The sequence below is a fragment of the Narcine bancroftii genome, chromosome 5 (assembly GCF_036971445.1).
Source record: "Narcine bancroftii isolate sNarBan1 chromosome 5, sNarBan1.hap1, whole genome shotgun sequence".
NCBI lineage: Eukaryota > Metazoa > Chordata > Chondrichthyes > Torpediniformes > Narcinidae > Narcine > Narcine bancroftii.
Window position 1 is genome coordinate 250,121,846 of NC_091473.1, and position 25,379 is coordinate 250,147,224.

The 25,379-nt window shown below is 42.0% G+C and overlaps 1 protein-coding gene across 6 annotated transcripts in view; it reads right to left on the minus strand.

The window, feature by feature from the left end:
* Positions 1 to 25,379, minus strand: part of LOC138765172 (transcription factor SOX-13-like) — a 167,798-nt gene that overhangs the window by 74,277 nt on the left and 68,142 nt on the right. Inside the window, exon 1 of one of the 6 annotated variants that reach the window (XM_069942054.1) lies at positions 14,597 to 14,697. The exons of the other annotated variants lie outside the window; for them this stretch is intronic. Coding sequence (XP_069798155.1) covers positions 14,597 to 14,607 — 11 coding nt within the window. The 5' untranslated portion in view covers positions 14,608 to 14,697. Of the gene's footprint in view, positions 1 to 14,596; positions 14,698 to 25,379 lie in introns of those variants that run through there. 6 annotated transcript variants of the gene reach the window in all.

Here is a 25,379-nt window from a genome sequence, read left to right on the forward strand (position 1 = left end):
CAACCCCATGCCTGCAGAGACACTCTTGATATGGCTCTCAATGTAACAAGGTTGCTATTCAGATTACAGAGCTCTTTTCACTTTAGACTAAATTCTCAAGTCAATTACAACGTTTCCTTTATTAAGTCTTTGATGCTTGCTACACAACTTGCACCATGGTAGTTTTTACAAGTGTGGTGCCATTTCATCGGGATGGTACAGTGACACAGATGCCTCACAGTTCCAGGGACCTGGGATCATTGTTGACCTTGAATGCTGTCTGTGTGGAGTTGTCCCTCCGATTGAGTGGGTGTTTTGTTTTCCTACCACCTGCCAAAAGCATGCTAGTTGACATGTTGATTGGCTACTGTAAAGTACCAAATGACTTCAGTTACACCAGACTGTGGGCTGCTAGAAACTGGTTCATGAGAACCACGTATCGGGGTCAGAATTGGTGCCATGGGGAGGAATGTCTTTCGAAGGGCCTTTAGTGCTGCAAACATATCGGAAGTTGGGAACTAAGATATCGGGTTCACCCATGGATTGAACATGAGGCCATGGGGCTGCGGGACCACAGAAGTTTCTCAGCAAACAGGTACAGATCATGAAGCAGTGAACCTATACAGATTAAAAAGGAGGTTCTTGCTTGTCCACTTTATTGACTTAAAGCAAATAAGGATGGATAAACCCCCAGGGCCTGTCAAGGATATTCCCTCAGACCTTGAAGGAGGCTAGAGTAGAAATTACAGGGGATCTGGCAGAAATATTTAAAATGTCCTTAAGCCAATGGTGTGGTACCAGAGGACTGGAGGATAGCTCACTTTGTTCCGTTGTTTAAAAAAGGCTCCAAAAGTAACCCTGGAAATTATAGGCAGGTGAGCCTAGTTAGTAGTAATAAAATTATTGGAAGGTGTTCTAAGAAATCGGATATACAATTATTTGGATAGCCAGAAACTGATTAAAGATAATTAACGTGGCTTTGTGCATGGTAGGTCGTGTTTACCAACGTTATAGAGTTTTTCGTGGGGGTTACCAGGATGTTGTTGAAGGAAAGACTGTGGATGTTGTCTACATGGATGGGAGGGCTATGGACTGGGTGCAGGTTGGTGGGACTCGGCAGAACAGACCAAACGCCAGGGATAGACCCTTGCAAGTGTGAAAGCGTTCAGTGACCCAGTTAGGAGTGTTCTAGTTTGAAAGCCCAAGTTTATGGCAGGCAAAAGTTGATAAATTTTGTGTATCATTACATTTTGTATATTAGTACATGACAATAAAGGAATCTTGAATTAAACCCAAAACATGAAGTGTGGAGACACTGTAATTCTTGGGAATAGTCGTTATTTAGGGAAAAAATGAATGGGCTAAACATTTATTCTGCAGGCCTTCCATCTTCATTGGTGAACATTTGATGAAAATGTTTGGCTCTCCAGCACAAATTTCTAGGACCTGCTCACAGAGGCTCCCTCAGCTCAGTGTTTAAAGCACGGTCTTTCAGGGGTCGCATTTGTTCTTTGCAGTGGCTTCATTTCTGTGAGGGGTGCTGGACAAAGTGTCGACTCTCTGTCTTCTTTATGGTAGACAAAGTTAAAAGAATTTCATGAATGTTACATTCTAAATTTCGTATTGCGTGACAATAATGGAACTTTTACCTGCTGTTTTAAGGTGGATGCTAGCTAAACGATCGAGATCTAGATCACTAACCAATATTCACACACCAGCACAAGGAGACCCCCCCCAGGCATCACACATGAAGCAGTGGTGGGTGGCTTAGTTTCAACAAAACTGGTGGGGACCAATTCAAACACAAAATCCAGGCCATCAAACTGGTCTTTCCTGCTCTTGGGTGAATAACAATCCCATGGACAATATTCCAAAAGGAAGCAGGAAGCTTTTTTCCAATTTCCTGGCTCAAACCTATCACTCCATCAACTTCATTAAAAAAGACCTGGCAGTTCATATCTCATTGCCATTTGTGGGAGCCTCCTGTGAAATTAACTACATAACTACAGAACAAGTTCCCAGCAGTCCCTATTTCAGAAGACCTCTCTGGGACCCAGCACGTCAAGACAACCTTGAAGAAGGCACCAGGAAGAAGGTACAGAAGCCCGTAGTCCATCACCTTTAGGTTCAAGAAGTTTTTTTTCCGGCATCTATCAGGCTCTTGAACCTCCCCCTGGGTTCACTAATCAGGGACTGCTCCAATACCACAAAAGCACCATTGCAAGGACACATTTTTCTCTCATGAGGTTAACAGTGAATATCTTTCGTACTCACTCTTTTTAATTCAAATTATGTGTATAATACCATTGTAGTCATGTTTTGTGAGGTACAGTACCTGTTTGGTAGCAGAATGAATTATTTCAGTGCATATGTACATTAAACAGTTTGCATGACAATAAACTTGTGATTGTTAAAAAAAGAACAAGAGGGTACACTATATAAATGCCTCATTGGCTGCAAAGTACCTAGAGAACAAGTTCCATCGGCCACATCACTGTGACAAGTACAAAACCATACTTTATCGACAATGAAGACTACAGGGTAACTTTAATATTAGTGCCACAACATCATAATATCAGGGCTAAGATGATTGGGGAGAGCAGTGGACGGAAGGAACTGAAAAACCAATCAATTTCACCCTAAATGGTTACCCCAACAGTACACAACATGACTAGAATCAGAGTGGTGACCAATCTTCAATATTGGACCATTACAGTCTAAGACTCTAGGTTCCTGCATCACAGTCTGGTTTATTTGGGGCTTTGTGTGATCTTGTTGAAATGCACAAAATTCTTTGAGGACAAGATAAGAGTTAATGGTGGATACTCCCCACCCCCACCCCCCCCCCCCACCCCCCAAGGAGATTAAATGGCAATGGCCTCAGAAAAAGGGATGTAATCATTTCAGGGTGAGAATTTCTCAGGAGAAAGTTGTGAATCATTGGAATTCTTGCCATTGAGAGCTGTGATGGTGGTGTCCTGAGATGTAAAAGCACCGAAATACTGGAGAAACTCAGCTGGTCTTTTTCAGCATCTGTAGGAGGCAATTCCTGCCCCATTCCCCTGCAACCGCTGCAACCGTGTCTGCCTTTCCCGCATCGGACTTGTCAGCCACAAACGAGCCTGCAGCTGACGTGGACATTTACCCCCTCCATAAATCTTCGTCTGCGAAGCCAAGCCAAAGAAGGAGACAAAGATGTATTGCAGATTTTTTGGGCCTGAGCTGAGCCCTTCTTCAAGGAAAGGCCAAAACAGGATATATCAGAATTCAAACAATGGGGGAGGAACCTAGACCAACAAAAGGTGTTAATTGGATATGATAAGGGACTAGATGAGAATTTATCATGTCTGTGCGAAAGGAGACAGGGAGAGATTATGGGAGAAGAAAGGAGATGGGGGATGTTTTAATGAAAGCCAGAGAAGTCAATATTAATGCCATCCATTCGGAAGGTGTCTAATCAGAAGATGAGGTGTTGTTCCTCCTATTTACAGGTGGTCTCAGTCTGGCAGTACACGAGGCAATGGACCAACGTGTCGGCAAGGGAAAATGGGCAGCCACTGGGTGATCTACACTATTGCGGCAGACAGCGCTGAGGTGCTCAACAAACCGACTGCATTCAGTCTCTCCGATCACAACGAGAGTACTGGACGCAGTAGATGACCCTGCAGGTTCACGAGTGAAATGTTGCTTCACTTGGAAGGACTGTTTGTACCCCAAATGGTGCTGAGGGAGGAGGTGTGGGTGCAAGTGGAGGATCTCCTGCAGTCACAGGGGGAGGTAACAAGGGGATGATTGGTGGGGATGGAGGAGTGGACAAGAGAGTCATGGAGGGAGTGGTCCCTGCAGAAGGCAGAGAGAGGAGGAGAGAGAAATATGTGTCTAGTGGTGGGAATCACCCAGTGGCCACCCATTTCAATTCCCGCCCCATTCCCTTGCCGACGTGTCTGTCCATGGTCTCGTACTGTCAGACTGAGACCACCCATAAATTGGAGGAACACCTCATCTTCCAACTGGGCACCCTCAAACCAGAGGGCATTAAATTGACCTCTGGCATTAAACACCCCACACCCCCCACCCCACCCCCACCCCCCATTGTCTCTCCTTTCCCTTTCTCCTTTCGCACAGACACGATAAATTCCTCCTGGGCCCTTTCACATCCAATTAACACCTTTTGTTGGTCTGGATTCCTCCCCCATTGTTTGAATTCTGAGACCTTCTGATATATCCTACCTTTTCTGATTTTTCCTAAAGGGCTCAGGTCCAAAACGTTGGCAAAAATAGCTGAGTTTCTCCAGCATTCTGGAGTTTTTAACCACAGTGTCTGCAGCCTATTGTGTTTCACTGAGTCCTAAGATGTGTTTGTAGACTTGGATGGGGAGAATAAACGCCTCAATACACAGTGGTTATAAAAGGGCTATAAAGCAGACGAGGAATCTTGGATCCTATGGAATGGAGTGACATGCACACAGGGCTGAACTACCTATTCTGTCCCCAAATTTTATTGACATTAACTGGCTTTGAACTGAGTGTCACTAGGTCCTTTCAAATTGCCAAGTAAAATGGGGTTAATCAGGCAATGCTCGGTTGATGAGCCAGGTACATAGCTATCTGAAAGGGTCAAACCGGGTCAACACGGTCAAAATCCATCTGAGTTCCAGACCCTCAGAGGTGGCCTGCGGACCCAGGCATGTCTTGGGGAAGGGGAACTAACAGGGGTGGCAACTGTAGTGGGGGGGGTGGGGGGGGGTGGGCATTTAGGAGAACTTCAAAACAGAAAGGAAACTGACTGCATGACACATTGCAGGGGCAGGATCCCCCTTAAATCGCCGGGTTGGCTATTAATCAGGTAGACCTGGCTGCGATTTGAAAAGTTCATCCTGAACCGACCAACATCCCAGTAATTGCACCCGGGTTCCAGGAGGGCTACCCAGGTGCTGCAATTTGAAAGCACCGGTTGTAACTCCCTCAGACACAGAGCATCTGATAAGCATCCGTTTTCTGTAATTCACTTTTCAACAGAAACTGTAGGCAAGATACAGATAACGTAACACAGGATGCTAAAATAATAACATCCTACCTACTTTGAGGCAGCGGACTCAGCACAGATATGAGTTTTGTGCTGTAAAAATTCTGCAGATCAAAGGCTAAAATAATGCTTGGAAACATTTCAATGAACATTTATTTAATTGCTGTGCCAACGAAGCTAACAGTCATTCATAGGTGTTTTCTGTATTCTGCCTACCCCATCCCAACCCTGAGCAATAGCAATGCCACTCCCATAGGGTGACACCACTCTCAGTAATGCCTCTCCCCATAGGTGGCACTACCCTTAGCAATGCCTCTCCCATAGGGTGTCACCTACCTCAGTAATGCTCTTCCCATATGCTGGCACCTCCCTCAGCAATGACCCTACAGAGTGGCATTTCCCTCACCAATGCTCCTGCCATAGGCTACCTCTTATAGGATGGCACTTCCTTTTGCAATGCCCCTCCCAGAGGCTGGCCCCTTCCTCAGCAATGCTCCTCCCATAGGGTGGCACCTTTCTCAGCAATGCCCCTCCCATAGGGTGGCATCTCCCTTAGAAATGTACCTCCTGTAGGGTTACACATCTCTAAGCAATGCCCCTCCGATTGAGTGGTACCTCCTGAGAAATGTTCGTCCAAAGAGCCAAATAAATTTGACCATTAGATTTAACCTGCATCATTGAGATGGAGAATTTTTACTTTATATCCTCCAGTGTGAAGAGCAACACATGGCAAGCAGCTACCTCAAAATGCCCTCCTAAAAAGCATGAACAAATTTGCATGTGTGTAGAGGCATTTATTCTCTCAATGAATACCAAAGTACTTCACAGCTAATGAAATACTTTTGAAATGTTCATCCTGTTTTGTCAAAGAACATAACAACTAATTTGTACTCAAGGACTCTGAAACCATAATAAGATAAATAATCAATCAAGTTAGTTTTAATTACAATTCAGCCTTGAATTTTAGCCAGGACATTTCAAAGATTTTGATTACAGCCACAGTCTTTTTTCATTGGAACAGCCCGACCGGCAGTTTAATATGTTCTGCAAAACATTAACATCTCTGATAACAGCTTTCCAAATCCAGATACTACCTTCAACAATCAGTTTGAATTATATTATCAAATGCTTATCCAGAATTCAGCAGTATCCCAGCAAAAGCCATAGAATCACAACAAGCTTGAAAGGTTGGGCACGTGCCACACTCCCACTATCGTCACACAAACTTTCAATAAGGGAAATTAATAAATAAAGAAACTTTAGTTGATCTATGTGGAGAATTCATAGTGTGAAAATTGAGCCAATCACACAGCTCTCTCAAAAGCTGGCACAGGCACAATGAGCTGAATGGTCTCCTGTGTCCTGTGTGAATGATATATTCTAAGAGACGTTTTATTTACTGCTTTTTCCTCCCTTGTAAGTGCAGCTGGAGATGGATAGGGTGATTCTGGAGTGCGTGTCTAATAGCTCCCTGAAAGTGGCTATACAAGTAGGGAAGGTGGTAAAGAAACCATACACCTTCTTGCCTTTATTAGTCGGGCCACTGAAACTAAAAGTCAACCCGGTCACAGCCTCTTCTCACTGCTACCTTCAGCCAGAAGATACAAAAGCCTAAAGACCAGCAGCTCTAAGTTCAAGAATAGTTTTTTTCTTCTCTCCAAATGGCAATCTGGTTCTTGAACCCCCTCCCCCTAACCCCCTCTCCCCCCACCCCTTACTACCCTCACCATAAACTACTCCAACACCGTCAAAACGATCTGGGAGATTCACTTCAATGAGCACCTTTGCTCTGTTCAGATCAGTGACATGGATCTCCCAGTGGCCAACCATTTTAATACTGTGCCCCATTCCCATATTCACATGTCTGTCCATGGCCTCATGTACTACCCACCAAGATCACACTCTCCAACCGGATAGCATTAATATTGACTTTTCTGATTTCTGCTGACCTACTCTCCATTCTACCCCCTTCCCTTTTCCTTTTGTCTTCCCTTAGCTCCCCATCCCCTTCCCTCTCTGTTCACAGAGCCATCCCTTCTCCCCCTGTTTGCTGCTGTGCCCTTCCTTCCTTATCCACCTATCACCTCCTGCCTTTGGGTCCGTGCTCCTCCCCCCACCCCTCTCTCCCTATCATTTGTTCGAGTGACTGCCGAGAAAAAAAAGCGAACTCAAGCCCGAAACGTTGGTTATGTGTCCATATCTTTGCTATATAAAGTACATTGTTTCTACAACATTATGTTTTTACTTCAACCACGGTGTCTGCAGACTTTCGTGTTTTACTGCCATCAAAATGTCCTGTCTGCGCTATTGCATTATTTCACTTACTCAACTTTCTTTTCTTGCACTAACTCTGAATATTTATTATCTCTTTCTGTACTAGGGTGTTTTAATCTCTAATATTGTATTTTTTTTTGGCAAAAGTACCTGTTTGGCTGCAGCAAGTAAGAATTTCTGTGCACATGGACATCATATTGCTATGGATCATTATTTATACCTTTGGGGGATAACACACTATTGCATTCAAGTTTCACACATGCCAGAGGGGTGACAAGTGTCATCCAATGTTTATAAGTAATCCATTCAGGATCCAGACAATATATTGCATATATTTAAGATACAGCATGGTAACAAGACCTTTTGGCTCATGAGCCAAAATACATCCAGACGACCAATTAACCTTCTAAACTAGTTTGTGTTTAAAACATGCACCTGGACGAATCCTAGGCGAACATCAGGAGAATATACAAATTCCTTACACAGTGCGGTGAATATACTGCACATCTTGCTACCATCTCAGTTCTAAGGAGCCAGAATGGATGGAGTTTGCTCTTTTCTATTCTTTTGCTTTCTTTATACCTCCTGTCTGAAAGGTAAAAGGATAATATCAGGCTAGGGGAAAAGCTTTTTATAATCTGGCAAGGTTCCCAAGTTCGCCTCTTCCAGACTTAGAGTTGGGCAACTGGCCACGGAGAGGTCTGAAGGACTGACGAAGAAAAAAGTGTGCGATCAGTTAAAAAAAAAATGCCAATGGATAACAAGGAATCTCAATTTGGATCAACTCTACAGTAACGGGTAGAAAGAGAAACACCCACAGGTCAGAACATGGCTAGAAAATATGCCCATCTACATCAGCTGGAATGAAGCACATCGCAAAACAGTTCTTACTGGTCGGAGCAGTTCCTTCACTACTGGCTCTTAGCCAGCAAAGGGGTGGGAAACCGAGGCAATATGTATGGGTTTCCAATGAGTAAATGTTACTGGGGTGAGTCTGACCATAGAGCAGGCTCCCCTCCAGAAAGGGCTTTCAGATATTGTGGGACTGGAAGAACATGAACACTGGATGGTCATACCACAAAGACCCCAAGTATAGCCAGTGAAAATATATTTCAGGAAGGTCCCTCCACAATCAATTGCCCGAGAGTCCCTCTCTATGGATGGGCGATACAACGGGGTAAAGATAGACTTGCAAGTGAATCAAGGAGCCACAATGATTGATTATGCAGCGATCGGAAAGGGGAAGGGATAACTTTCCCACATTGGATAACAACGTCGTGGAGCATAGAGTTTTCAGGACTATATATTGTCACTGGCTATACTTGGGGTCTTTGTGGTTTGACCATCCAGTGTTCATGTTTTTCCAGTCCCACAATATCTGAAAGCCCTTTGTGGTTGACCTTGCCTTGCTCTCTCCTCACATGGGCCACTGTAAAACTCAGCACCTGATCATTTGGAGGGGAGATGGTTTTCTTTGCTATCACATCATTTTTCGCCTCAAAACGCAAATAGAAGTTGTCCAGTGCATCTGGAAGGGAAGCATCACCAGCACAGGCAGATGGTGTAGTCTTGTGGTCGGTGGTGCCTTGGGTGGCCTTCCACAAATGTTGTGTGTCCTTGCTGTCTAGGAAGTGACTGTGAATGCTCTGGGCAGGTGTATGCTTTGCTTCCCTGATGGCCTTAGGGAGCTTGGCTCTCAATATAGTTATCCTTTTCTGATGGAACTGCATTCCCACATCTGCCTGACGCTGAGTATTTCCAAAATTTACTGATAACTTGAATGCCTCAGCCAGCTTTTGTTTGATTATTTTTGTTTGAAGTGTCAGGTGATTTAGGTCATTTATAAATTCAAATACAGTATATTATTAAGTATATTAGTAAACCTTTATCTGTAAACTTGGGGGAGGCGGATTATGCTCATCTTTCGGGCCCATCCATGGAGGGGGAGGAATCAACAGGTACCGTGATGATTAAATGTTTTCAAAGAAGGTGACCAAAAGTGAAGTTAAATACTTTATATATTCATGCAAGTGAAGTCTGTTCAATGCAAGTACAGTCTAGTATTTTTGTCTTTTAAATGGCTTATTCTTAATGCTCATATTCCTGGCACGAAATTAATCCAGAACAAAGCAGTGGTTCCTGCTGCCTTGATTATTCTTCTACTTTGGGGAAAGATAAATATTATTTAAACAGCAAGCTCCTTTCCAGCCATTGTACTCAGACCTTGTTGATCAATGTATGCTGCAGAATAAACATCTTATCAAGAACCATCATTTCTGGCTATTTGATGTTTTCGCTGGATGTTCTCTCCTATACTCTGTCCAGGAAAAAGAACAAGAGACAGAGAAAGATTGGGAGAGAACAAACTGGTGTTTACTTTACCCCTTTCAGTCTTTGAACAATGAAAAATCTCACCTCAGCCAATGGAATTGGTTTCGAAGATTAAACTCTCCTGCTGTGGATGAAAAAAACGCTACATCCAACTGTGCACAAAGTCATTGAAATGCAAATGAAATACACAAAAGTGCTGGGGAAATTCAGCAGGTTACGCAGTATCTAAAGGAAGTAAAAGGTTAACTTTTTATTTTACCTTTGGATGCTGAATGCCCTGCTGAGATTTTCCAGCACTTCTATGTATTGCACTTGACCCCAGCATCAGCAGGCTTCTTTTGCTAACTCTCTGAAACTCAAATGACCAGGTCACATAAAAATGAGCTGCTGGAGGTACTCAGAGGGCCAGGGAGCATCAGTGGAGGGAAATAAGCAGGTCACTTGTTTCAATACCATTGGTGGGAGTATTACAGATACAGTGAAGTCTCTGATGCAATTACAAACTGAGGCACAATCAAGCAAAATAGAGAGAAGGTGGATTTCAGGCAATGTTCTGCTTTGTAGTAATTGGACACTATAATTACAACTTTTCAGTTTTGAAGTTAAATACTTTGCATAAACCAACAGACAGGTTTGAAGGCCGTATCCCCCAGTGTTCAAGTAGTTTGTGTAATGGAAATTCACCCTCAGAATTCACAAATTGCTATCAAAAATATCTGAGAGACAGAATAAAAAGTTGCTCTCATGTCCATTTTTTAACTCTCATCTCTTGATGCACATACACATAACACGGTTTCACTTTACAAATGGTTTTGTAGCAACACAACACCCCCTCCCCCACCCCCTTAACATTGTTCTTGTTTCTGACCAATTTAACAGTTCAGACATGGGTCTGAACTTTAGATGAATAGTCTCCTTTTAGAATATCAATCTTCCTTCATGTTCCTTAGTTCTATGGTTGGGTGTATGCTCATTCATGACCATATTTGGGGCACAAACCCTCGGTTATTTTAAGCTACTCTCAAGAATTCCCAGTTCTAGCTATAGCAATAGTCAACAATTCTGAAAAGCTAAGTGGAAGTCGATTAGAAAGTCTGGCAGGGCGCTGAATTTTTTCTTTTCTTTTTCTTTTTACCATTTTTCTGTTTGCCAATTTAATTGCTTTAGTTGTCGTTTAAATTTCAAAGTTCTGGCAGGAGGGAAGGAAATTGTAAGCAAGCAGACACTGTTTTTTTTTTAAGAAGTGATACTGTTTTTGGAAAAATTGAAAAATAAAAATTTCAAAAAAAAAAATTCTCAGTTCTTTGTTACTTTTTAAAGCTTTCCCATATTCCAGTTTCCCTTTACAACTTGGTGACTTTGTATGGATGAGCTTTTAGTTCAATCCCTTCCTTTATTTCCTTCCTTATTTATCTTAGGCTGGCTCTTCCCATCTTTACTGACTTTGCTCTTTTTAGCCGCTTTCAGGCTCATTCTCTGCCAAGAATGCGCCTGCAGAAGCGGATGCAGACCCGTGGAATGGTCGTTCAGGTGGCAGCCCTGAAAGCGCTGCGCTGTCCACTTGAAAGGGACAGCTGCAAGAGAGACACCTCGGAGGGCACTCCGGGTCCTATCCCTTGGGACGCGGGCAGCCACTGCCCTGTAGTCCCGCGCCGGCTGCCCCTGTCCTGACGTCCTGTGCCGCTTTCAGGTGGCTGCATTCAGGTGCCAAGGGGAACTTGAATGCTCTGGCGATTATCCCTCTTGGAGGGGGGTTGGAAAGTGCGCCTCAGAGGCACCTCCTGCTTTTTCAGGTGACCTCCCGACAGCCGCATGGGATAGAATATGTGGCTTTACATCGGGGTATTCTGGCCACCCGAAAGAGCCTTAGACTGTGTTCTTCATCTCTCTTGCTTAGGCAGAATACACTGGCTTTAGATTCAACTATTGCACGCTCCATTTATCTGAGAACTTCAATCAGACTATGATCAATCATTCCAACAGGATCCCTGACTACAAGATCCATTCATTTACTTTAAATTTGAAAACCATTGATTAATTTCTTATGTCATTATCAAATGACTATTTTTCTCATTTTAAAAAATATATTATAAAACTATTTTCTATTTAGATTGGGTTCTACATTCAGTTTTATATTAAATTAATAAAAGATTTATTAATTTATTAATGAAAAACTACCTGCTAGTTTCCAGTGCTTAAAAAAAAGTTAACCCTTGGGACACCTGCAAGGCCACTCAGAAATGCACCCAATTAGCACAAGCTGATTGAGGTGGGGAGGCTAGTTTAGTTGTCGAAGCCCATTTCCAGCACATTGTTTTCAGAAACGGCTGCAAGCCGCTGCGAAAACCTGAATACAGTGTGCTATTTTACGCACACCATTTTAGATTCAGGTTCTGTTGATAATATGGGGGTGTGAAGGGAAGGCACAAAAAGATCTATAAAGATGTGGCAAAAAAATTACAAAGTGAAGAAAACTGCATGCCAGTAATTTTAAGTATTATTTTGAAAAACAAAACAGGTTTTGAATTCAGAGCAATTTCCGTTTTTCTTTTTGACCAAGTGACTGTACATATGTAATGGTGTAGTTTGGGGTTTAGACTCATTACTTTTTTAACTTAACGATTTGATTAAAATGTTTTTGTGGATGTCTGATTATTGGTCTGGAGGTTAAAATGCAACTCTTTTATTTTAACTTTTTTAAATTAAACTCTAAAGGTTAAAAATTGTGCCTCTAATTTTATCATAAATTTCATCCAGTTTTTTTTTTAGATGAAATTAAAGTCATTTGGAACTTTTGAATTGTTTTTTGAAAAGGTGTCCATAGGGTGCATTGCCAAACTTATTCTCAAACATCAGAAAGGGTTACCAAGTTTTGGAAAAGTGTCAAACATCCAACACATTCCACTGTTAGTACCTGTAATGGTAAGTGAGAAGTTACTGTAACTTGTCTAGAAGATAGCATCAACTGTTACACCCAGACACAAGAACAAAGCTTCTTGAAAAGTGATCAGATTTTAAAGCTGCAGGTGAAGCCAAGAATGTAAGTCTCCCCAGTTGCAGACACTTGGATGATGCATTTCTGACTACTTCACCAAAATTCTCAGTGAAAGTGATGAATTTATTCCCTATCCCCAATTTTCCAAAGTAAATGCTTCATACAAGAATCAGAAGTTCTTCTGTCCTTGAACTAAAAGCTCTGCAAGGAAGAGTAGGGAAGGAGAACCACCACCCCCCCCCCCCCACCCCACCCAGGTAGAGTAGGAGAAGCAGAGAAGACGGCCCTCCAGGATAGTGATCACAGCAGCAGGCCAGCAAGGGAGGCCACAGGGGCAGAGAGATCCACATGGGTTGCAGGCTGCTGGATACCGACTCATGGGAACCAGGTATCAGAACCAGGGTTCGAGAAGGTGCTCCCAAGGGGCCTTGAGTGCTTAAGGTTTCCTGATCACGTCAGAGCTCTAGTCGCTCATGAATCGACCGGGAGACTGTGCAGCTGTAGAATGATGGAGGCGAATCCACGGACACTCAGTGTCTCTGAGAGGACTCTTTTTCTTCACTTTCTCTCTTACTGTAAGGGACACCAGGTGACACTAATGGCGACTGTGTCTGCCTTATGGCAGGCAAAAGTTAAACTATATCATGTATGTTACATTTTTAATGTACAATAAAAGGAATCCTTGAAGCTTGAAGTAAATATCTTTGAAAAAGAGATTGGACTTTGAATGGTTAACACACTCAATGGTGTGGACCAGAGTACATTAGCATGCAACCCAAAGGAATTTAACAGCTTCAACATTAATTAGATGGGAGAAAGACCTCAAGGAAAATGCATCTCCTCAGATTGGATAGTAATTTTCCCAGTGGACACAAAAATCAGATATACCACCAGCTGATCACTGAACATCAGGAAGGCCACTCTGTGTTGGAGGGAATTAATTTCAACACAATTTGCTCCATTTCTCACTTAGAGATGCTCAGTTCAAACTGTAACTTAATTTGTTTCAAGGGCAGATTTTCTTTATTCAAAGGGAGTGTGTGGGCTTCCCTTTGAAGCCCATTATTCCCCTTGAGAAGCTAAAGTCAAGTTGCTTCTTTGAATTGCTGCAGTCTTTCAAAAGACTTCCGACAGTGCTTCAAGGTAGTGTGCCCCAGACAGGTAATATCACTCAATAGAATGTCCATCACTTTACAACAATCCTCCCAAATTCAAAGTGAGTGCATTCAATCCCTCTTACAAATTGCTCACATTCCTTTAATTTCTTGTATCAGATCCTGAATATTCAGATTCTTGAGTGAGCAATGAGCCACAGACACTGCCTTACTTTGCCTTTCTCTTGAACTATTTTTCATCTATTTAGATTTTAATCTATTTTCTAAGATGCCATCAAATTTTGTGGCATGTTCATGACGATAAATTCAAACAACAATCTGATATTGACTCTGTATTAATGGAGCACTGGCATGTCTAAGAAAAAAATAAATATATGCTCAAAAAGCAAAGTTATTTGAGTCATTTATTTATGGTGCCATTACTGAATTTTTAAATCTTCCAAAAGTTCAAGATGTTGTCTTAATGCAAAGCATTTTTCCTGCATTCATTAACGTTCTTGGGGCAAAAGGAAACAAAAAAAAATTAGGGTTATTGCACTAGTGTGAAAAAAATTAAGCAGGGTTATGCAGATAAAGATTTGAATGGATAATGTAACTGGGGTTAAAGGTTCAAAGTATTATATTCATTTTTTCTTCCAGACATTTTCTGAATATCAGATACAAAACCAAAATTGAATTGGAGCATTCCAGCTGTTGAATTTCTAAATAGTGTGCCTGCCTGCCACATTACACTCTAACTTCACAGAGTTGGGATTTTGGAAGATGGAAGTTTGCCAGCACAATCTAATCAGGGTAAGTAGGTTCAAGCTAAACTAAGAAGTTCCTGTATCCGCCGACTTGGACTGAAGATACACATCAACAGTTACACCCAGTTACCTCCAAGTCATAAAGTTGTCAGTTCAAGTCCTGCTCTGGACACTCAAGGGCAAGAATCTTGGCTGACATCACAGTGCGGTATTCCCTTGGCCTGCCATGCTTTCCTTTGCAGAGATATTTAACCCAACTGTGCCTGCAAGTGGAACGAAAGATACTTGTTTTGAAGAAGGCCATCCTTTCAAAAACTGAGGTGTTATCCCCATTGTTTGACCAATAATGATTGCTTAATGACACCAATCAGAGATTTCCAATTTGGTTGGGAACTTCCTGTGCAAAAAAAATTGCTGCAATTCCCATGTTAGAACAGTGACCACATATCCAAAGTATTTCGCTGGTTCTCTGGAGCTACTTGGGGGATCTTTAAAGAAGCTGCGGAAATGCAAACCTTCCTCTCACTCCTATTTATCCAATTAGTTTTTGGACAAACTCCGAGCCAATGAACGAACACTTGCTGTGCTACTTGCCTAGCTGAATGCAGGTCTACAGAAGGATATTCCCAGTTTCTCTAAATTCAGAGGATGTGGGGAATACTGGCAATACCCATGTAATTGCCCATGAAATTAAAGCCAACCTCATAGGTAGACTGGGGTCCAATGTAGGCCAAACTAGACTAGGAGGATAGACTTCCCTTCTTAACTCATGTGAATGGATCTGATGGGTTTTTTTTACAATAATGTTTTTACAAAAACTTATCAGTAAGTTACAAGAAAGTGGAGTCCGGGGAAGTCTATTGGCCTGGATTGAAAATTTGTTGTCTGACAGGAGGCAGAGTCGGGATAAATGGGAGTTTTTCAGGTTGGCAGAGAGTGGTAAGTGGGGTACCGCAGGGGTCAGTGTTAGGCCCACAACTGTTCATCATTTACATTGATGACTTGGAGGAGGAGACAAAATGTGGTGCAGCCAAGTTTGCGGATGACACCAAATTGAGTGGAAGAGCAAATTGTAATGAGGATTTGGAGAGTCTGCAGAGGGATAGAGTCAAGCTGGATGAGTGGGCAAAGGTCTGGCAGATGGAGTACAATGTTAGTAAGTGTGAGGTTATCCACTTTGGCAAGAAAAATAAAAGAGTTGAATATTATTTAAAGGGTGAAAAACTACAGCATGCTGTTGTGCAGAGGGACTTGGGAGGGCTTGTGCATGAATCGTAAAAAGTTAGGTTGCAGGTGCAGCAGGTTATTAAGAAGGCAAATGGAATGTTGGCCTTCATCGCTAGAGGAATTGAATTCAGGAGTAGGGAGGTAATGTTGCAACTGTACAAGGTACTGGTGAGACCGCACCTGGAGTACTGTGTCCAGTTCTGGTCTCCATATTTGAGGAAGAATATACTGGCTTTGGAGACGGTCCAGAGGAGGTTTACTAGGTTGATCCCTGGGTTGAAGGGGTTGACTTGTGATGAAAGATTAAATCATCTAGGATTGTATTTGCTCGAGTTCAGAAGAATGAGAGGAGATCTTATAGAAACATATAGGATTATTATGAAGGGTATGGATAGGATAGATGTAGGAAGGTTTTTTGAGCTGGCTGGGGAAACTAAAACGAGACGACACAGTCTCAAGATTCAGGGGAGTAGATTTAGGACAGAGATGAGGAAAAATAGTTTTTCCCAGAGAGTAGTGAATGTTTGGAATTCTCTAACCAGGGAAGTGGTGGAGGCTACCTCATTAAACATATTTAAAATTCGGTTAGATAAATTTTTACATGATAGAGGAATTAGGGGATATGGGGAGAAGGCAGGTAGGTGGACTTAGGTCATAAATTAGATCAGCCATGATCGTATTGAATGGCGGAGCAGGCTCGATGGGCCATTTTTGGCCTCTCCTGTTCTTCCTATGTAATCTAGTAGCTTTGCGCTGACCTTCACAGATTTGAATTCCCGATTTAGTTAATTACTTGAATTGATATGGTCCATCTGCAATAATTGGATTGTAACTCATGACCTTGGATCAATAATTCAGAATGCTAACTGCCAGTTCAGTAGCTTAACCACTCCACTGCTGTCTTCTACATTCCTGTAAGTGGTTGGTAGCCAGCTATTACTCCCAAGTGGTTACAGATGGAAGGAAATGGGAGGGAAAGCATCCTAGTGAGGATACAGGAAAGCAGGAGTAGGATTAGACAATACGATTCCTCAAGCTTGCCTTCTATTCAATACAACCATGGCTCATTTTCTGCAGTTATCTACACTTTTGTACCAGTTCCCCACAGCCCTCAATTCTCTAACCTTCCAAAATTTTATCTACCTCCCCTTTGACATTTCCAAGGACAATGCTTCTATAATCCTCTAACATTGGGAATTTGTAAAATTCACCAACCTTTGTAAGAAATTTCTACCCATCACAGTTTTAAAAAATCTTTTAATTATGTCCCACTTGTTGAAGATTCTCCTGCAAGTGGAAGCCTCTCAATATCTACCCTGCCGTGCCCCTTTAGCTCTTCTCTGCTTCATTAAAATTACCTTTCATTTTGAATTTAAAAGGATACATATCTAACTTTTCTTTAAGCCAATCACAATGGGACAACCTTTTCATCCCAGGAAATGGTCAACTGAATCTGTATGAATTGCCTCCAATGCTGGTATATCCTTTTTCAAATGAAGTGGCCAAAACTGTTCACAGACACAAGGCGAGACCTCACCTGAATAATGCCAAATTGTAACAATATTCCCTTTTTCCAAACTCCAATCCTCTTTCAGTCATGCTCTTCTGGCCATATACAATCCTTGTGACCTACCACTCCAGTATGTTTTAGGAATGTGGAAAGAAACCCACTCAGTAGACAGGGAGAATGTACGGACATCGGCAAATTCGAACTAGGTCATTGGTGTCTAATAGCATTGTGCTAACTGCGCCACCAAGTTATTCAAATATGCCTTGAATGACCTCAGAAAGTGGGAAGGTTTTATTTCCCATTTGGCGAGAGGTGACATCTTGGGACAGGTTGGCAATGTATTCCAGTAATTCCATTGATTTGGAAAATGTTCAAATTCATTTCATGTGTTCTTAGAATTGCCTTGATAAAGTGTCATTTCACAGATATGAACTAAAATTATTCACACACATTTCAATCAAGACAAATTTTTGGCATCTCAAAGCCAACTAAGGCTGTAGGAATGGGAAACAAGATTTCCAGCTCGTGTTCAAACATAAAAGGGCTCAGGAATAATTTTCTAATAGGGATTTCCTGGCAAGTTTAATTACAAAATGAAACTTTTGGATTTTATTGGCATTGAACCAGTCAAAGATTTACTTTGGAAAAGATTTATGGGACTGTGACAGACATAACACAGTTAGGGTAGAGGAACAAACTTCTACTGAGACATAGGCAATGAAATATCATTGAGAATTTTTTTTTAAACTGCAGGACATGGAAAGCTGAAATAAAAACAGCAAATGTTACAAAGACTCAGCAGGTCTCCATTCCACTTCCACCTGCACCTCTAGCACATTTACAACGACTCCCAACATAAGTTGAGGATCAACACCACATCTGGCCACCTTGCATATTTCAGGTATCAATATCAAATTCATCAATTTCAGGGAACTCACTTTCTCCGCCCACATCAAATGGCAAGTTTATCTGTGGAGTTGTCCAATTTAATTCCATTTTTTTTCTCCCCACACACTCCCAGACAGTTTTTACATTTCCTTTGCTTTATATTCTCTCTCTAACAGAACCCTATTAAACCAGACAGCTCTGTGAACAACATGATCATGCGAACAACTCACTCTTCACCCTATCAGAGCTGTTTGTTCCCCCTTCCATCCTCTCTACAATTTAAAATGAATTTCAGATTTAATGTCAGAGTACTACATACATGACATCACATACAACCCTGAGATTCTTTTTCCTGCAGGCTAGGCAGAATTGCCACTTATTGGTAGTGGGGGAAAAAAACTACATACAGCATACACATGTAAACTAATAAAGAACTGTAAACAGATAATGAGATGTAAACAGACTGTGCAATTCAGAAAGAATTTTTTTTAAATCAATAATGTCCAAAAGTAAGAGTCCTTAAATGAGTCTCTGATTGAGTTTGTCATTGAGGAGTCTGAGGATGGAGGGGGAGCCGCTGTTCCTGGACCTGGCGGAGTGAGTCTTGTGGCACTGACACCTCTTTCCGGATGGCAGCAACGTGAACAGAGCGTGTGGTGGGATCCTTGATAATTGTTGCTGCTCTGATAGCAGTGTTCCCTGTAGATGTTCTCGATGGTGGGTTAGGGTTCTGTGATGTCCTGGGCTGTGTCCACTATCTTTTAGAGGGCTTCATGCTCAGGGGTATTGGTGTTAATAACGCTGAATGAGTCTCCTCACTTTCCTAGTTCTAATCAAGGGTCCTCGAGTTTAAAAGTCAATTCACTTTCTATTTCTGCAGGTATTCCCTGATACAAGGATGACACGGATGAAGAATTGGTTTGCATCACATTTGCAAGGAGTCCTCCCAGGTTGAAGCAGCCATACAAGAGTAATGCCTAGTTAAATCCAGATTGGTATGTGGTTGTACTTGAGCTGGAAATGGAACAAATCTAATAGTTCTTCTGGAAAAGAACGAGAAAGCAATTTCTAAAGATGGAGCCAGAAAATGCCTTCTATCGAAACATTGTGCTGAATGCCAACTTGATAAAGGAATTGAAACCAACATTGGAACAGCAACTCTGAAGTTTATTAAAGAGCCGAAATATCAACTCTTTTTCTCACCCCACAAACACTGCCAAACCTATGTGTTTCCACGATTTTCAATTTTATCTCAAATTTTAAGTGTCCACAGCATTTTGTTGTATGTTTGCTAAAGTTGGTGGATGAAATTCTACATTGGCTCTCTCTTTCCAGGTTGAGAACTAACCCACAGCTTGCAGGGCCTACCCAATGGAAGGGAGTCAGTCTGTTCCTCCCACAAGTAGGGGGATTGAAATGCACCTCACCAATGAATGTGGATCTCACTATCACAGGCAAAGCAGGCACAAAGTTGTTCCACTTCCAGCTCAAGTACAACCACGTACCAATTCTGGATTTAGCTTCCATAAAAGGAGGCACAGAGATGTTGGAATTGACACTGCTGCCACACATCTCCAGTGATATGGATCCTGCCCCTCTTCTGAGGACACCTGTGTGCCTGTGCATCCGGAACAAGAAGCACTCAGTGAGCACAGACACTTTGGAGGGTCTCCAGGAACGATTGCCCCAACACCCCTACCCCGACCAAGGGCGTGATGGTAACAACAGAAATAATCATGTTTCAATTTGTAACTTATGTTTTGTGTGAATAGCCTGAATTGTAGCATAATGTAGTTCTTATAACTTTTGGATTAAGAATAAGAGGCAGGTATTGATTTACTGCCAAAAAGGCAAAAAAAAAGCAACATGGATTCAATCCCAAACTCATTGAACAATTACAATTTGGACATTTTACAATGCAGGCTTCCTCCTGAGATCCAGTTTCCTTCCAAATCTCAAGGCATGTTGGGTGGTTCATTAGTTATTGCATATTGCCAGTGGATTAGGTGGTTGGACATGTGATCAGGGAGGCTCATGAGCATGAGAGAGTAGCTGCAAGGAAATAAATGGGATTAGTCTGAGAGCTATCATAGTTAAATGGGTTGAATGGCTTCCTCAAGAACATACAAGAGGTAATGGCAAAGTATCTGAAGCTAATAGTATAGATTTACTTTAAGTTTAGCCAGACACATGTTTGAAAGGGACAGGTGGGGTCTACATGAGCATGAGGCAAAATTGAAGTGGCTAGAATGGGAATAAACACCACCATGGATGGGTGGAAGCAGGTAATCTATTTCCATGCAGTTAATACTTTGTAGTTTAATGAAAAGAAAGGGAGGGTGCAATGCTTAGAGGACACAGTGGCAAGGACAAACAAAAGAGTCATGAAGAAGTTGGGGTGTCATCAGGAAGGAATTTCATGCTATGGCACTAGGGGTGAAAGCATCATTTCTGTGGGGGGAAAATAAAACTTAAGCGAAATGTTTTTAAGTGAATTAAAAAATGTAAAATGTGGTTGAAAAAAATAATAGATCAAGGAGTTCAACTTTAGAACAAGTAGAGCAATGAGAAAGATAAGACTTGAGTTTAAAATTAACTGCACTCTTCCACGAACAATTTTGTTTCTTTTCCCCACAAATAATGCACAAAAGGAAACAACAAGTCATCCTTCTCAGCCAGACTTTAAATTATCTGAAGCCTCATCTCAACAGCATCATCGAGCACTCTACTATCGAGACACAGCACTCCCACCGCGATGGTATCTGGCTCGTGCGCAATTATTCAATGGTCTCAAAAAACAGATACCAGAAACCAAGGCGGGTTTCAGCACCTGAGAGCAAGTGATACTTGAGATGCGTCAATTTCCAAGCATAGCCTTGCCTTTCCCCAAGGCAAGTTCACCCTTGTATTTTAGGTCATAGAAAGTTTGTAGGTTTAATCCTGGAACTGCACCAAATCTGTGGCACTCAAGCCGTACAATCCAAAAGGGTAAAAGTCTTGCCATCTCTTTAGCACCTTTCCATGGAAAAGTACTTTGAGGTACTTTTGGAGCACAGCCATTGTTATAATGGGTAGAACAAAACTTTTGGACAAAGAGTTGGTGTGTTCCATAAGAAATAGAAGCAGGAGTAGGCCATCTGGCTTGATGCACCTTCTTCACCACTCAAAAGATCATGCTTAGTCTAGCCATAGTCTCAGCCCTACTAACCCGCCTGTTCCCCAAAGCCATTAATTAGCCTCTTATCAAAAAATGTATCCATCTGTATCTTAAGTACATTTAAATCAGGTGGTTTCTACTGTTTCATTGGGTAGAGAATTCCACAAATTTACGACTGCCTGGAAGAAGCAGTTTTTCCTCATTTCTAGTTTAAATCCACTGCCTTGCGGCTATGCCCCCTAGTTCAATGCCCCATTACCTTTCAAAGAAACCATTGGGATAAGAAACGGGTATATTATGTGCCCACATACCCTAAACTCCTTCCCCAACTGCCCCTGCAACATTAACCATGTCTACAAAACACACGTTTAAGTGCCAAGAACAGCTATTTCCACAGAAGTGAACTCTCATATTTTAAAAAAAAAGATATAGTTCAATGGGAATAAAAGAATTGTACATGTCAAAAGCTTCTATGTGTATTCCACACACCTCCTATTTGATGTTCTTCCTTTGGAGCAATGTCATTTAACCTGTCAGTTCTACAGCACAACTGTGGAACATCACCAACCTCCACCACTTTATATGCAGTACTCTACAAGGGGAACCATTCTTTCAATTAATTGTTTCCCTAACCAGATGCTTATTTAAGTGATGGCTTCATCTTTAAGCATGTTATTATTGTGCAGTAGATCAGGGCATTACAGCTGGTCCAGCCTTTATTTAATCCTAAATAGAGTTTATTTACACTGGAGGGTTGAAGTTCCCCTGACTGTTATTTTTAGTGTGTTGACCAACAGGCTTGTGTAAAGTTCCCACGCTCATTAACTAATGAAAGATTTTGACTTTTTACAATTTCATTGAAATGTTATCCCAATGCTGTTAGAGTCAGAATCAAACTCAGCCCAAAACTGGTTAGTCCAAGCTACAAGTACAGAGCAGTTAGTGATGCCATCATTAATTGAGGCTCTCTCCGCTCGTAATAAATCCAACATAAAAGATCCCGAAAGAGTTCACTCCAGTATCCTGATATTTTTCTTCTCCTTCCCAGGTTGACTTGTCGCAACTCCGGTTTATCGGGTTCTGAATCCAGTGCGGGAACTGCAGACTCCACAGATGGGACAGGAGTTGTTTGGAGGCATCAGTGCTTTTTGAGCTAGTCCACTCCTTCTGCTCTTTGGGCTGGGTTTCCATAAGCTCTCAATCCACCAACAAGGTTCTCTGTACCATTTCGGATGCTCCTTCTTCATTTTGGGCACATCCTTGAATCTTTTCCTCTGCCTGCCCAGTAACAGAGCCCAAAGTGATGCAGCTTTGAACCTGATGACAGGTACAGTAGGTGAATGACACAGGACGGGCTGATCATAACTTGGGCCTCTATGTTGGAATGTTGGCCTGGAAGAGGGTGATGGCATTAGTTCACTAATTTGGAGGATTTTATGGAGATGGTGTTTGCTGTGCTTTTGCCCCAGGAATTTTCTAAATTTTGTTTGTTGCCACAAGGACGGAGATACAGTGAAGATCTCAGTTCTGCACGCAACACCAAAAATTCACCATTTTGGATTTATAGTATGCCTTAGTAAGTTCATAACTTGTAGTAGGTCCAAGAACCAATCTGCTCTGGTAATTCCATCACCCTAACCCCAAAACATGGCCTTCAACTGAAACCTTAGTGCAAGAAAGTCAATGTTAAAGCTCTCATAAAGGCATCTCTCCTCAAGCAAAGCCTCGTGGACAACTTGTCAACTTTCAGTCGACATAATCTATAAGCATTTACAACTAAAGTCCACTATACTAGCCCTGATTTCAACTTTGGCAGTTATGAAGAAACACTTGGCTTCTCAACCAAGTGGAGCCAAGCTTGATTGGACAGATTTGCAGAAGGAGTTAATTAACCCCAGACATTATGTGTTCCTGGGTGGGCAGCTCCCCATTTCTCAAGCACAAAGGAACAGCTCTATGGACACTTGAAATCAGGAATGGATGATGGATGGAGAGAATACAGGTGGCTCAGCCGCTCACTGGTAACTATGACCTGCTCAGCATAATAAAAGCTACCTGAAGTCCAACATCAAGGATCCACCTGCAGAGAGCCAAAAACAGATCCTAACAAGGACTGAGAAGCCCATGGAACTGCTGGAATTAATGCCCACTGAATAATTTGATGAGCTCCTCATCTGTGCCCCTGACATGAGTACTTTTGACTCCATACCACAACTGCCCCTCCTGACTAATGTGTAATTTATAAGACCCAACAGCGAAAAGCAGGACCTTGGAAGAATGCAATATATCTGCTGAAACTCCAGAACTTGGAGGTGAAGAAATTCAGTCACAAATCCGCAGTCTCATCTACATTCAGGAGGAGAATAGGAAATCTCAGAAAGTATAGTGGTGACCATGAACAACAGAAGAGACAAATCCAACTGTGGTATCAGAGGTCGGGTGGGGGGGGGGGGGGGGGTCTTCCACCTGCCTGTCTCAAGATGTCAATGCCAAGATGCTCTTCAACTGTGGCCAATTAGCTTCTCCTTAATATAGATTCTGTCTAGCTAGAGGCACAGTGGACATGACCTTCCCCACACAACTCCAAGAAAAATGCAGACTACTGCCAGCGTTTATATGTGGTCTTTCATTACCACTAGTCTTTAATACCATCAACAGTGAAGGACTATGGAGCACTCGCAAATCTGGCTGCCCAAAAATAAAATCATCATCTCCATCTATGGGGCAGCACAGCTGGTGTCCTAGTTAGCGCAATATCTTTACAGCGCCAGCAATCGGGATCAGGTTTGAATCCTGCGCTGTCTGTAAGGAGTTTTTATATTCTCCCCGGGGTGCTCCAGTTTCATCCCACTATTCAATATGTACTTGGGGAGTAGGTGAATTGGGTGGTATGGAATCATGGGCCAAAATGGCCTGTTACCATGTTGTATGACTAAATTTAAAATCTAAATTTAAATCTAGGTTCACTTCAAGATGAAACACCCATCTTCCTAACCAATGGGTCAAGATGAATCCAATCTCAGCGACAACTGATGTCTAAGAGGGATAACACTTCTGTCAACCTTTCTTGCTGCCGCTCACTTCCCAAAACATACCTTGAGAAAGGGCTCAAGCCAGAAACATCAGTTAAGTATAAAAGAGACACTATTTGACCTCCTGAGCTTCTCCAGCATTTTGTGTTTTTACTCCCACAACATTCTGACAGGAAAGCAGCTAACCTTTGGATCTTTGGGAAAATTATTCAGCTAATGGCAGCTATATTCCAGATCTCTCAACCTACCAATACAAGGCTTGTGTTCACACATGCTTGGAGGCAGAACACCTACCTATCTTGGAATCATTCACAGTATAGCCAGTGGCTATACTTCATGAGGAGTTTGATACATCACCAAAGATTCTTACAAATTTCTACAGGTGAACCGCGGAGAGCATCCCGTCCAGTTGCATCACTGCCTGATATGGAGGTACCAATGCAGGACAGAAAAAAAAAAAATTAGAATTGTAACCTTGACCAGCACCATCATGGCCATCAGTCTTTAGTCCATCAAAGACATCTGCAAGAGGTGGTGTCTTAAGAAAGCAGCCTCTATCTTCAAGGTCTCTCTTCTCATTGCTACCATCAGGAAGGAGTACAGGAACTCTAAACACAAACACCCAATGGTACAAAAACAGCGTCTTCCCTTCGCCATCAGATTTCTGAATGGATAATGAACCAGACACTACCTCCCTTTCTCTTCTTTGCACTAATTTATTTATTTAAAAAAATATAATTTCTAGTAATATTTTCACTGCACATATTCATGACAAATAATATGGATTCTAAAAATGTAAACCTTATTCTCAACACCCACTAAGCAAAGATCCTCTACCAACATGTTCTTTTTTGCACCACATTGCCCTCCCACAGTAAAACTCTTCAGAGTGACACTGGAAAATGGGGACCCTTTCCAACATCTAGAGAGCTGGTTAATGAAAGACCTCTATCCATCTTTCAATCAATAGCATTTAAAATAGATTCTTTATTCACGATGTGTTGTGCAAATTAGCTTTGGGATATTTTGAAAGGAATTAGAAGGATATTTGGTTAATGCAATTTTTTTTCCATTTGGAACCCTGCAACAATAGGGAATG